The 14,825-nt window shown below is 36.8% G+C and overlaps 1 protein-coding gene across 1 annotated transcript in view; it reads left to right on the plus strand.

The window, feature by feature from the left end:
* Window positions 1-14,825, plus strand: part of PLPP1 (phospholipid phosphatase 1) — a 98,542-nt gene that overhangs the window by 53,814 nt on the left and 29,903 nt on the right. Inside the window, exons 2-3 of the mRNA XM_003782766.2 lie at window positions 4,923-5,074; window positions 9,487-9,767. Of these exons, the coding sequence (XP_003782814.1) occupies window positions 4,923-5,074; window positions 9,487-9,767 (433 nt within the window). The remainder of the gene's footprint in view (window positions 1-4,922; window positions 5,075-9,486; window positions 9,768-14,825) is intronic.

Below are 14,825 nucleotides of genomic sequence, written 5' to 3' on the forward strand. Positions count from 1 at the left end.
GAAGTCACTGGCAAGGGCAATAAGAGTGGGAAGAATGGTTTAGTGATACACTGATTTTCTCAGTAGAACATATGAGAATGTTGAAGCATAATGTATTTAATACACAGATACATTCAAGATTCTTAATCTTCTGATATACCTAAAAGCATCTTTTTAGAAGTTATCAAAATTTGAGAGGGAAAAAAGAAATTTCTATGAAAGTAATTTCTTTATAACTTGAGGGAGAATATCCTTCTTTAAATTTCGCAGCAAATTACCTGTCTCCAGCATGGAAAATAACTCTATTCCAAGGGGCCTCATAAGAAAATCACTGGGCAATGAGATAGAAAGAAAACAGCCAGAAAGGCACCCATGTTGTTTACTATATAATTTTGCCCTTACCGTTGAAAGTATAATTTGTATACTTTCAAGTATACAAGTATACTTACCCTTGAAAGTATAATTTGGATGATATTTGTTTGGCTTAAAATTTATGTATGCATGTGAGCAGACGGCTGTGTTCTGTCATTTATTGAGTGTTATATAAGAAGCACTGTGCTAGACACATTATAGATTTTTTTCTATCATAACAACTCCATGAGGTTGGTAGGTATTTGTCTTTTATAGCTATTAAGTGGCCAAGTTGGGATTTTATCCCCAGCTCTGCCTTACTGTATTCACATTCTTTATGGCAGTTTCTCACTGTGTTCTCTAGTGTTAATTGGGTCTGTTTTGATGTAAGTGAGTAAATCCTGTAAGTTCTTTCATTTGGTTTTATCACTTGCATGATGAATGTGAGTCTAGGTGGTAAACATTGGATTAGGGCAGAATAGTAGGAAACTTGGGTTAGTATGATAGCATTCACCAAAGCATACAGTGGGGCTTGTTCATCTAGGTTGACTATCTGCTGGAAGAATTTCTGAATCCTGATCAGGACTTGTTAAGAATGAAGGTTTGAATTTGAATTTTACTATTTCTTAACTGTTCCATTTGACCTTCTACAAGTCACTTCTCTAATGATGAAAAGGGACCTTTTTAGTTTTTAAAGGCCATGAAAAGAAGGTTTGTTTCTTTGACGGAAATACCACATTGATCTTAAAGTCTGTCTTTATTTCTAAGAAAAACAAAGCTCACTGATTCAGTTTTCAGTATAGCAAACCACTTTGGTATTATGCTTTAAAGAAAGGCACTGCTAATTATTCATCTATTAAGTAGGAATGAAGCTTCACCCATATTTCTTTCCCTTATTTTCATTGTCTGTCTTTGCTACTCATTTAGAGCTTCAGTAAACTTTTCTCTTAACCTTTAAACAACTTTGGAAGAATGTTCAGTTGCTTATTGTACTTGATATAGTTCAGTAGCTTTCTTACGAATCTTTCAGGAATAAGTTGATCCTTTCCCTCTCCAAATTTAATGATAGATTCACAGTTCTCTAGCGTTTCTACTTCAGAGTTCCTGTCATCTGTCTTAGCAGTTCACTTTCCATGGTCATATTCCACTTGTTGCCATTTCTACTAATTTAAACTCTTCTGTAATCTGAATCAGAGAGCATCCTACTCTCTGATCACCACTTCCATGGAAATGATTGTTAGTCACCAGCAGTTACTAAGTTGCTGCATCAGCCATCTTCATCTTATCTGATGTATCTAGCAGCAGTAAAAAAGTTTTACTTTCAAATAATTTTATATTCACATAGAAGATTTAAAAATAGTTCAGAGATTTCCCATGTACTCTTTACCCAGCTTCCTCCAATAATAATATCTTATATAACTGGTAAAATTACCAGTACTATTAACTAAACTGTAGACCTTACTCAGATTTCACTAGTTTTAACATGTACAGTTTTTTGTGTGTGTATAATTCTATAACATTTATTACATGTGTGGATTCATGGAACCATTATCACAGTCAAGATTCTCTCACCCCTAAAGAAACTCTCTCCTGTCTCCCATCATAGTCGTATCCTCTCTATCCCCTAACCCTTGGCAGTCACTGATCTGTTCTCCATTACTATAATTTTGTCATTTCAACCAGAATATACAAGTGGATTCATACAGTATGTGTCTTTTTGAGATTGGCCTTTTTTTTTTTTTTTAAACTCTGATTCCTTTGAGATCTATCTTGTGTGCCTTGTGCATCACTGGTTCGTTCCTTTTACGGCTGAGTGGTATTTCATTTTGTGAATGATTATTTATACATTGGTTGTTCCCAATGTTGGCTATGATAAGTAAAGCTGTATGAACACATGTCTACAGGTTTTTGAGTGAAGGTAAGTTTTCATTTTTTTCTAGGGTAGATAAGAAGGAGTTGGATTGCTGAGTATTTTGTTAAATGTCTTGAGTTTATAAGAAACTGCCGAACGGTTTTCCAGAGTGGCTATCCTATTTATATTATTACCAGAGATGTATAAGGGATTCAGTTGTTCTGCATTCCACTAGCACAGGCATTATCAGTATTTTTTTATTTCAGCTATTCTAACAGGTGTATAGTGATATCTTCTTGGGCCTTTAAATTGACTTTCTCAAATGGCTGTAGATGTTGAACATCTTTTCATATACTTATTTGCTATCTAGGTGTCTTCTTTGGTCTTCTTCTTCCTACTTTTCAGTTATTTTGACTGTGGAGTTTTGAGAGGTCTTCCTGTATTCTGGGCATAAAGTCTTATTGAACACATGCGATTTGCAAGTATTTTTACCTAGTCTGCAGCTTGTCTTTGCGTTTTCTTCTTTTTAAAAAAAAAAAAAGACAGGGCCTTACTGTGTTGCCCAGAGTTATGGCATCCTCATAACTCACTGCAACCTCCAATTCCTGGACTCAAGTGATCCTCCTGCCTTAGCCTCTCAATAGCTGGAACTACAGGTTCTTGCTATCACACCCAGCTGATTTTTCTATTTTTTGTAGAGATGAGGTCTTGCTCTTGCACAGGCTGGTCTCAAACTTTTGGCCTCAGTCAATCCTCCCACATTGGCCTCCCAAAGTGCTAGGATTGATTACAGTGTAAGCCACTGCTCCTGGCCCTTCATTTTCTTAAATCGGTCTTTTGAGAGCAAAGATTTTTAATTTTGATGAATCAAATTTATTAATGTTTTTTCTTTTATGGATTATGTTTTTTTTTTATTGAATGGTAACTATGTACATTAATGCACTTCTGGGGTACAGTGTGGGGTTGTCACACACAATCCGAATATGGATTATGTTTTTGGTGTTGTGTATAATTCTTTGCATAACTCTTAGTTCTGAAGAATTTTTTCTGTGTTTTATTCTAAAAGTTTCTGTTTTATACTCAGTTTTAGGATCCACAAACTAAGTATTGTATAAGACAGGGATCCTCAAACTTCTTAAACAGGGGGCCAGTTCACTGTCCTTCAGACCATTGGAGGGCCGGACTGCAGGGCCCCGGGTTGAGTCGGCTGCTAAGCAGGACAGGAAGTGGTGGCAAAAACACCCAGCGGGCCGGATAAATGTCCTAGGCAGGCTGCATGTGGCCCGCGGGCCGTAGTTTGAGGATGCCTGGTATAAGATATGAGATTTAGGTTGCTTTTTTTTTTTTTTCTTCTTGCCTGTGGGTGACCAATTGTTTCAATACTTCTGACTTTCCTTTCTCCATTTTGTTACTTTTGTACCTTTTTGTTAAAAAAAAAAAAAGGTTGGCTGTATTTGCATGGCTGTGTTTCTGGACTCTACTCTTGTTTCATTGGTATGTGTCTAGGCTTCCACTAACACCATTCCCTCTGTAGCTATAATATTTCAGGTGATAAATATATCAGGTAGCTTAAGAGGATAAAATATATTAGGTGGTTAAAAAAATAAAATAGCATTGTTTTTCGCAAAAATATTCAGGGAATGTGACACTGACTTTAGTATTTATTTTCAAAATTGTTTTAGCTATTCTAGTTCTTTGCTTTTTCACTTAAGTTTTAAAATAAATATGTTTATATTTATTAAAAATCCCTGCTGGAATCTTGATATCAACTTCAGCAAACCTATAGATCAATTTGGGATGAATTGACAACTTCACCTTGTTAAGTATTCCAATTCATGAAGATGATATGTGTTTCCATTTATTTTAGGTTTTTAATTTCTTTTTTAATCAGGTCTTATGGTTTTCAGCATACAGAGCCTACATATTTTTGGTTATGCTTATACCTAATTATTTCAGTTTTTTAAGTCACATTAAATGGTATTGTGATTTTAATTTTGGTTCCCATTTTTCATTGCTAGTACATAGAAATGATAGATTTTTGTGTGTTGACTTTATATCCTGTGACATCACTACACTTGCTAGTTCTAGGACTTTGGGATAGATTAGTTGGGTTTTTCTGCACTCTCCTTTTTTTGTTTCTACCTTACTGGCTACTTTTATTTATTCTCTTTTATAAATTTCTTCTCTTGTCCTTGACCTTTTAATTTGGAATTCTCTGGGGATTAATACTCAGGTCCTCTGGGAGGAGAAAACAGCAAGGCAAGGACGCAGAGATGACAAATTGTATGGTAGGGCAAGGTACTGCCAGCAGTCCTTTCAATAATTAGGAATTTGTGAAAATGTTTTTTGTGTAGGAGTATTGCCCTGGGTAGAAGCAAAGCCATGACATACTGGTTTGGGAATCCTATTGAAACCTTGATGATTAAATGACAACAAGAGCATGAGAAGAGATTTTTCTAAAATCCATTTAATGTGCTTGGGCAGAAACAAAGAGAAGGTGCTCTTTGTTAAATTGGTTAATAGAGGACATGGAAGTTTTGTTTCATATAGAAAAAAACCCAGCTTTACCCTAAATGGTAATCTTTCTGACTTCTGTTGCATGCATTGCATTTCCTTTTTTTATGTGTGCTGTTTTATTTTCATGGCAAATGCGTTTTTAAACACAGTCTCTGGGATAATTATTGCCATTAATTAGTTTTGTTATTTTTTAATGATATTTTCATTTATTCCCTTTTGCTAGCTGGATTGCCTTTTGCAATTCTTACTTCAAGGCATACCCCCTTCCAGCGAGGAGTATTCTGTAATGATGAATCCATCAAGTACCCTTACAAAGAAGACACCATACCTTATGCGTTATTAGGTGGAATAATCATTCCATTCAGTATTATCGTTGTAAGTTAAATCTCCTTTTCCAAGTTTATAACCTTTGGGCACTTGGCTTACTTTTGTGTTAATCTCTTAATGATTAAATGTATAACCCTCCCAAAACAGCGTATGTTTTTTAGCTTTTAATTCATGGTTTATTTGGTCAAGATGATCTCAGCTATTTTAAGTGGGGCCAGAAGAATAACAATATATAATTAGGAGAGCTGGGCACGGTGGTGCGTGTCTAAGTCCCAGTACTCGGAAGGCTGGGGCTGGAGGATAGCTTGAGTCCTGGAGTTTGAGGCCATTCAGTGCTATCTGTGCAGTGATTGTGCCTGAGAATAGCCACTGGACTTCAGCCTAGGGAACATAGTGAGAGCCTATCTCTAAAATAAATAAATAATAAATACTTAGAAAAACCTTAGTGAATATGTGTACATTTATGCTAATCTTTTCCATGTCACTGTAATTGTGGGACTCTTAATTTCCTATTGTTTCAATAATTGCGTGATCAATAGTTGATATTTTATAATTTATTATAACTATGTATATGTAATTACTCTCTTTGATTCTCCCTCTCTACTGAGTTTGGAAAAGAAAAATTGCTAACTAATACTATAACTTTGTTTAACACAGGAGAGAAAAGCTACAGTTTTATGTATAATTAATAGTGAATGTGAAAGAATTTTTACAGGTATTGAAGGCAGGACTGAGTTTTGAACCACAACGGTAACTATTTTCTAGTATTTTGGGTCGAAATGGGTAGAAAGTGCCTAGGGAGAAGACTTCAGAGATTAGACTAGTGATTTATAGTCTCTCAAATCAGAAATTATCTGACTCAACTCAACAATTTTGTGTTCTGTAACTTGTAAGTTTATAGATCTGGCATAAAGACTCTGCTGTCTTTAACTTATAACTTCAGAAACAAGATTTTGTTAGTTAAAAGCAGGACATGTGGTTCTATCCAGGAGATAGACCAACAAAAAGACAGTATATATATTTGTCTGATTTGGAGTATATTTTAAAACTTCTTAATTTAGAAATGTATTATCTTTATCACGAATGATAATAGTACCTTATTAGCAGTGAAGATTAATCAGGTCATGATTTGTGGTACATAATTAATACAAGAGAAGCTATACTATATGAATATTTGTTTGCCTTGCTTTGAGCTCCCTGAAGGCTGAGCGGGTACCTTGTTCATCTTGGTGTCCTCACTGCCTGGCGTGGAGCCCTGCATGTACTTGAATGAAAGCCATGGAGTAATTGTGCAGTCAAGTTGTGACTCTCCTGCAGTATGGTGAAATTTTAAGAAATCAGGGGTTACTTTAATCTAGACAAATCTTGACGGTGAATTTTTACTACTTAAAGAAGGCAAGCAAAGCCATTTTTTTTTTTGGAAAGAATATATGGATTGGAGAGATTGCTAACTATTTAAATATAACAATTTTAGTAGCAAATAGTAACTCTCAGACAAGATTAAAGTATTCAAATAAGCAATGTTAGAAATATAATTGCTTTCAATTTTGCTCTGTGTCTCAGTGAAAAGGATGCTGCATAAACAAAGCCACAGAAATTCACTGTAGCCTAGAGGGCTGCAACAGAGCAGAGTGCTAACTGCTGGGCACCTTGTGCAGCCTGTGTGGCATACACAAGGCCTTACAAAATGCTTAATTAGCAGAAACTCAGGAATTATATTTAATTAACTTGGGATTTTTAACCATTTCAATATAATTTGTGAGAAAGTTATCTTTACATAAAACATCAAGTACATTAATGAGTGTTGATTTCTTTAAAATAAACTGACTTTTAAGTCAGCCTCTTCTAGGTATTACTTGGTAAGACTTATATATGCTTAATTTTATTTACTAGAAAGTAAATCACTTTTAAAAAAAATTACTGATTTAGACTTCATACCAGGCCTTTGAAATGACTTGCAAGTGACCCATTAATAAATGATTGATTGAGGGAGACTGGTAGAGAACCAAGATTAATAGTTTCTCAGAAGACTTGGGAGGATTTTAATAAGGAGGAAATGGTCAGTGAAGTGAAATACTACTGAGAAGTTTAAGTAGACAGGGTTAATAAAAGTCTGTTTAATCAGACAGTGTTGACTTTTGAAAAAGATTTTAGAGAATGAAGGGAATGAAGGTGGTTAGATAGATTTAGAGGGTACAGAAGATGTAGAAATGTGCCATTGATTTTAGAATATTGGGGCAAATGGGTCAAAGGGCAGGATAAGGTTTTAAAATGAAACAAAAATAATATGGCTATCTTGTCTAGATAAAATGGACAGACATCTTTATAGTTACTTCGTAAGAATCAGTTTAGAAGTTTTCTATTGTCTGTTTCTCTCAATAACTAGGGAACACATAATGAAGTATGAGGTTTGCCAGCTTTAGAATCCCTCACCCCCACTGCACTCCCAGTATTGTGAAGTTTTACTTCTGTAGATCAGCTTTTAATCTGTGCCCAGTACTCTGACTGTTCCTAGCAAACAGATTTTCTATCATCAGTGGATTGAGCCAGGATTTGGGTGGCCATAAACTATGATGATTATGACTAGGAAGACTCACAAAGCTTAGTTTCTAGAAAATAAATGAGTGCTGAAGAAGAACAGCTAACAGCTGAGACATGAAATTTCAACTTCTAAAATTGTGGTTGACTAATACACTTGGTATATTTTTAATTATCAAACATCAATTCCATAATGAAATGTTGGAGAAAGCCTTTCTCGGGAACTGCTGACCTCTTTAATGGCCTCAGGAGGCAACGTGTATCTAAACACAAGGCTTCTGTAGGCTGACAGGGATAGCCCTAAGCAAAATTGTGAAGATAGGAGGTCCCTACAAGTATACATAGTTTCCTCTTTTGTGACCTGGTCTCAGAAAAGGATGTGATTAATACATTCAAATTAAGGACTGTAATGAGGACTATATGTTTTGTGACATAATGTTTTTAAACTAAGAGTGTTTGCCTTTTACCCAAGAAGCAGTGCCTTCAATTAAAATTTATTAACAGCCTGCTTTGTTTTTAGTCATCATTTGATACCAGCTTTCTGTTCAACAACTAAGAAATCTTCCTTACTTTTATAGAGGTCGTAGTCTAGTAGCCAAAGTTAAAAATTCTAATTATGGGCTCAGTGCCTGTGGCTCAAGTGGCTAAGGCGCCAACCATATACACCTAAGGTGGCGGGTTCGAATCCAGCCTAGGCCCGCCAAACAACAATGATGGCTGCAACCGAAAAAAAAAAATAGCCAGGTGTTGTGGTGGGCGCCTGTGGTCCCAGCAACTTGGGAGGCGGAGGCAGGAGACTTGCTTGAGCCCAGGAGTTGGAGGTTGCTGTGAGCTGTGATGCCACAGCACTTTACCCAGGGGGACAGCTTGAGGCTCTGTCTCAAAAAAAAAATTCTAATTATGGAATTCTGGGAGCCATTGAGCCAGATAAGGAAAGAATTTTTGGTATCAGATCTTGAAATCCCTTTTGGGAAGCAATCATTTATTTCTTGTATGGTAAAGCTCTCCCTAAAGTCATTTAATCCTTACTCAATGGAAATGTTTGAATGCGTTATAAAATTACTTACATAAATCAGAGATGAAGTGGGGAAACTAGTATGCATCTCAAGTGAAACTTTATTACTTATATTAATTCCTTGCACACAAATTAGCAAGCAGTTTAAGTGTTTCTTTTGGTCCCAGGTAAAGAGGGTGTTTTGCTGTCTTATTTAATCAGCAGATGCTATTATTTATAACATTACCATTCAGTATTCTTTGAACTTCTCAGGATATTGTTTTAACTTGTAAGGCATTCAGAAACCTTTTTGTATCTTTAAACACATGATTCAGAGTCCTATATAAAGGTCTTTTGGAAATCAGGACCGTTAGGCCCTGTCAGTTAAATCTCTGCCCTCTGTACCCTTTGGCATCAGTGTTAGAGCCTGGCTTTTGTATTAGACTTTCTATTCCCTGAAACTATTTTACCCTTTTTAATATGATGGATGTCTTTGATTCAAAGGAATGTTTGAGAAAAATGGAAGACTGTCTAAAGTACTTAGATAAGGGAGTTTCTGATTAGGGAAGTTTGTGTTTTTTGAATAAGCCACAATTTTTTGTCCTCCAGGATACATCACTGTCTGCTTATTGAACCTCAGTTTATTTAAGTGCAAGAAAAGAAATAAGGTCTCATTTCAAGTAGGCTATGAAATAATTTTGGCTGAGCCATGGCTTTGTAAGCAATGTCCATAGTGGATCTGACACATTTTTTGTAAGGTTTAGAATTATATATCCTAAGTCAACTCTCCATTTGTAAAAAAAAAAAGGGGGGTGGGGCGAGGCTGTGTTTACAACAAAATCTTGTTGTGATTTACTATTTTCTATGTTTTGTTTAAAGTGTTGCCTGCTTGCTAGTTTAACATATTATTTTACTGTTTCTTTTTCAGATGATTCTTGGAGAAACTCTGTCTGTTTACTTTAACCTCTTGCACTCAAATTCCTTTGTCAGGAATAACTACATAGCCACTATTTACAAAGCCATTGGAACATTTTTATTTGGTGCAGCTGCTAGCCAGTCTCTGACTGACATCGCAAAGTATTCAATAGGCAGACTGCGGCCTCATTTCTTGGATGTGTGTGACCCAGACTGGTCGAAAATCAACTGCAGTGAAGGCTACATTGAAAACTACATATGTCGAGGGAATGCAGAAAAAGTTAAGGAAGGCAGGTAAGTGCTACATCTCTGTTTTATCTTGTGTATTCTTTGAACATAAAGTGTTAATGATTGGATGGCAAGCCATCTACTAGCTTACAGAGAGAAGCTATTATAATCACTGGGTAAAGGGAAGTCATGTTTGACTTTTTATCTCTCTCCTCATTCTTTTTTTTCTATTTTATTCCTCTTCTTCATTTTAGCATTTCACTGGAACTCTTCTCATTGCCAGTGCATAAGAATGTAAAATGGACCTTATAGATCATTTAGTCTAGGGGCAGCAAACTTTTTCTTAAAATGCCAGATAATATTTTAGGCTTTGTAGGCCATATGGTCTCTTTCACAACCATCAAACTCTGCTATTGGAGCAGGAAAGCTGCTGTAGATAATACCTAAAAGAATGGTGTGGCTTTATTTCAGTAAAACTTTACACAAACATTGGCTGCCCCCACAGTCATAGTTTGCTAGATCTTTTAGTATTTTCTTAAAATATTTTTTTATAACATAACTAGGTTCAGATTATAATAGTGGCAGATCCTCAGGTTGATAACATACCTACTGTCTTCATTTAGGGAGATTATTAGATATGAATGAAATAGAATATTTAGAACCTAGGAGGTCTAACTCCTTAAATTTAGATTGAGGAAATACCAGAGGCTCAAGAATATTAAGTAAAGCCACTCTTTAGTAGCAGAGCCAATTCTTCATCTCAGGTTTTAGAATTGTCAGCCTTATCTTTTCTATGTGGGTGACCTTTTTATATTTTAAGATAGGTTAATTTCTATCATCTAGCAAATAATTTCTCTGGGTAAAACATCCTTTGTTTGATCGTTTTTTGTATATGATTTTCAGACACTTCATTGTCCTATTGGTTCTCTTGTAGTAAGCAGCATAGGCCTGATAGGAGTTCCTTTCTTTCTTTTTTTTTTCTTCTTCTTCAGTTAGTGGTGGTAAAAAAGACACCTTACTTAACTAGCATATGCACTGTGTTGTGTGCTGGTGATTCAGCAGTGAACAAGACATCTCTGGTCCCCATCTTTCTGGAGCTCTAGCAGGGAAATTCACACTAAACAAATAAGAATGAAAGAGAACTTTCCTGGTGATAACGAGATCAAAGAATGGGAAAGTAAAGCTGTTCAATAGCAAGCTTTGAGGTGGTAAGGAGGATTGATAATGGGTGTACAGTCTTTAGGAAGAGAAAGAGGAGAAATGAGGAGATAGTTGGAAAATAGATGGTAGAAGGTGATAATTATTGACTTGGGCTCAGATGAATAAGCGTTTTTATCAGAGGGGTAGAGGAATAATGGGCCAGAGATGGCTTTAAGGAGTGATGAAGATAGCAGCATCAGCACTAGACTCTTAAGGATGTGGGATGTAGAGATCAAGCGGTATCCTAGGGAAAGGCTCCTTAATTAGATGACTCTGTAGTCTAGTTAACCTTCAGGGAAGTATGTGAAGACACGGGAAAGGTAGAGAACTTCGGCAGTAGAACTAGAATTCTAGTATATGGTGGAGGAGTGGGATGGAGGGGATGAACAAATGGCTTGTTTGGAGAAGGAAAAATACTGAAAGTGAGACTGAAATTTAGGACAAATTATAAAGAAGAGCAAATAGCTGAGTTAAAACATATGAGAAACAAAATCTAAAAGAATAAAATTACAATGATTTCTTCTTCTAAGGCTTAACCATGTAGCCTTTTAAAAATACTATGCATATTTAATGAGCACAATGATGAAAACCACCTATAAGGATTTAAATCACAAAGGAAAAGAAAATAGATTAGTTGAACTATTTTATTTTATTTTCTTTGAGATGGAAACTCACTCTGTGCCCTGGGTAGAGTGCTGTAGTGTCATAGCTCATGGCAACCTCAAACTCTTGGGCTTAAGCCATCCTCTTGCCTCAGACTCCTATGTAGCTGGGACTATAGGCACCTGCCACAATGCTCAACTAGTTTTTCTATTTTTAGCAGAGACAGGGTCTCACTTTTGCTGAGTCTGGTCTTAAACTCCTGGCTCATGGGATCCACCTGCCTCAGCCTCCCAAGAGTATGAGCCACTGTGCCTCGCCTGAAACTACCTTTTTTAATAGCTTCATTAGGTGTAATTCAGACCCCATAAAATTTACCTGTTGTAAGTACAATGTACAGCTGAGTGAGTTTTATGTATAAAGTTGTTTACCATGGCAATCAAGTTAATGTTTCCATTGCACTAAAAGGTTTGGTTATAGGCATTTGCAGTCAATTCATGGTTCCATCTGCAACCCCAGAAGTTTTGTGTTTTCTAGAATATTGTATGGTTTTGTGTTTGCCCCATAGTTTTGTGTTTTCTAGAATATTGTATAATAGGAATCATGCAGTGAGTACTCTGTTTTGTGTGCCTTCTTAGACTTAAGGTGTTGGTTTTGGGATTCATCAATGTTGGTTTTTTTTTTCCCTTCCTGAGGTATATTAGATTGTAGAGATATAAAACAATTTGCATTTTTATTCATGCAAATGTTGATGGACATTGAAGTTGTTTCCAATTTGGGGTTGTTATAAAGCTGAGCATTTGTGTACAAGTGGTACTATCATTTCTCTTGAACAGAATCTCAGTGGTGGGAAGTCTAGGCTGCATAGCATGTGTATAGTTACCTGTCCAAGAAGCTGCCAATCTTTGCCACAGTGGTTGTGCCTTTTTTTTGTGTGTGTGAGACAAAGTCTCACTTTGTCACCCTCAGTAGAGTGCCGTGGTGTCATGGCCGATACAACTTCATACTCCTGGGCTCAGGCGATTTTCTTGCCTCAGCCTCCTGAGTAGCTGGGGCTACAGGTGCCCGCCACAATGCCGGGCTATGTGGTTGTACCATTTTGCATTCTCCCTAGCAATGTGTGAGTCCCAGTGATCCCACATTCTTGCCATCACTTGTTAATGGTCAGTCTTTGATTTTAGCCATTCTAGATGGTTGTTTGTGGTGTATCAGAGTGTATTTAATTTGTATTTCCTTATTGACTGGTGTTGCTGAGCATCTTTTCATGTATTTTTCATCCATTTGGCTATTGCCATTTGTGAAATATCTGTTCAACTCTTTTACTTATTTAAAAAAGTTGGATTGCTTGTCTTACTGAGTTGTAAGAGTTCATTATATATTTTGCTTAAAAATTCTTTGTTAGGTATGTTTGAAAATACTTTCTCCTAATCTGTGGCTTGCTTCTCCTTTTCTATTTTATTTCTTTTCTTTTTCCTTTCCTTTCCCTTCTTCTTTTTCCGTTCTTCCCTTTCCGTTCTTCCCTTTCTCTCCTTCCCTTTTTTCCCTTTCCTTTTCCCTCCTCTTCTCCCCTTCCCTCCTCTCCTGTCCTCCCTCCCTCCTCTCCTCCCTCCTCCCTTCCCCTTTCTCCCTTCCCTTCTCTCCCTTCCCCCTCCCTCCCTCCCTCCCTCTCTTCTTCTCTCTTGTTGTCTTGTCTTTTCCTTTTCTTTTTGAACTGGAGTTTTGTTGCTTCTCCTAGGCTGGAGTGCAGTGGCATGATCACTGCAGCCTCACACTTTCAGACTTAAGTGATCCTCCTGTCTCAGCCTTGTGAGTAGCTGGGACTACAGGTATGCCTTGCCATACTCTGCTAACTTGCATTTTATTTTTGTTTTAGAGACAAGGTCTCCTTGAGTTGCCCATGCTGGCCTCAAACTCCAGGCCTCAAGCAAATCCTGCCTTCACCTGCACATTACATGTATGAGCTATTGTGCCCAGCTACCTTTCATTTTCTTTATGGTGGTTTCTGAAGCAAGTTTTAAATTTTGATGAAATCTGATTTATCACCTTTTTCTTTCATGGTTTGTGCTTTCTGTGTCATGAGAAATCTTTACTTGCCTGAAGGTTACCAGATTTTTTTCCTGTCGTCTTCTGTAAGTTGTATGATCTTAGTTCTTATATTTAGGTTTGTGATCTGTTTGAATTGATTTTTGTTTATAGTATGAGGTGAGTGTCACTGTCTACTTTTCCTCCACTGACTATCTGGTTGTTCCAGCAATGTTTATTGACAAAACCACCCTTTTCACATTGAATTACATAGGCATCTTTGTTGAAAATGAATTCACCATATAAATCTAGGTCTATTTCTGGACACTTATCTGTTTTATTGTTTTCTTCTAATGCTGTACTGCAACTTCCTAGTAGGCATTAAAATGAGGTAGTATAAAGCCTTTGACTTTGTCTTTTCTTTTTTTTAAGAGACAGAGTCTTACTTTGTCACCCTCGGTAGAGAGCTGTGCCGTCACAGCTCACAGCAACCTCCAGCTCTTGGGCTTAGGCAGTTCTCTTGCTCAGCCTCCCAAGTAGTTGGGACTATAGGCGCCCTCCTCAACACCTGGCTATTTTTTTGTTGCAGTTTGGCCGGGGCGGGTCTGAACCTGCCACTATCGGTACATGGGGCCGGCGACCCGCTAGCTGAGCCACAGGCACTGCGACTTTGTCTTTTTTAAAGCTTGCTTTGTTGTAGGTCCTTTGTCAAAATTTTGATCGAAATTGCTTCAAATCTATAGATAATTTTTGAGGAATTGCTGTCTTAGTGTGGAGTCTTACAATCCATTTCTATGTTATACCTCTTCATTTATTTAGGGTTTTTTTTTTTTCAGTTGCTCTTGCCAGTAATTTTAGTTCTCAGTGTCTGGATCTTACACACACATTTTGTTAAATAGATCACTAAGTTCTTAATGTTTATGCCATTGTGAGGAGTTTTTTTTTTTTAATCAGTTTCCAGTTGTCTATTTTGAATATTTGTACAAATGGAGTTAGTTTTATGATGATCTTGTGACTTTGCTAATTTAACTAGTTTATTAGTTGGAGTAACTTTCATTGATTCCTCCAGGTTTTCTGGATTCTCATTTATATTGTCTGTAAATAAAGGGAGTTATATTTCTTTTCCTTCTATATTGTCTTTTAAATACAAGGTTGAAAGAAGTGGTGAATAGATTTGCTTTTCGGCTTGGCGCCTGTGGCTCAAGCGGCTAAGGCACCAGCCATATACACCTAAGGTGGCGGGTTTGAATCCCCAGCCCGGGCCCGCCAAACAACAATGATGGCTGCAACCAAAAAATGGCC

This window comes from Otolemur garnettii, unplaced genomic scaffold (assembly GCF_000181295.1).
Source record: "Otolemur garnettii isolate 467f Iridium unplaced genomic scaffold, OtoGar3 scaffold00005, whole genome shotgun sequence".
NCBI lineage: Eukaryota > Metazoa > Chordata > Mammalia > Primates > Galagidae > Otolemur > Otolemur garnettii.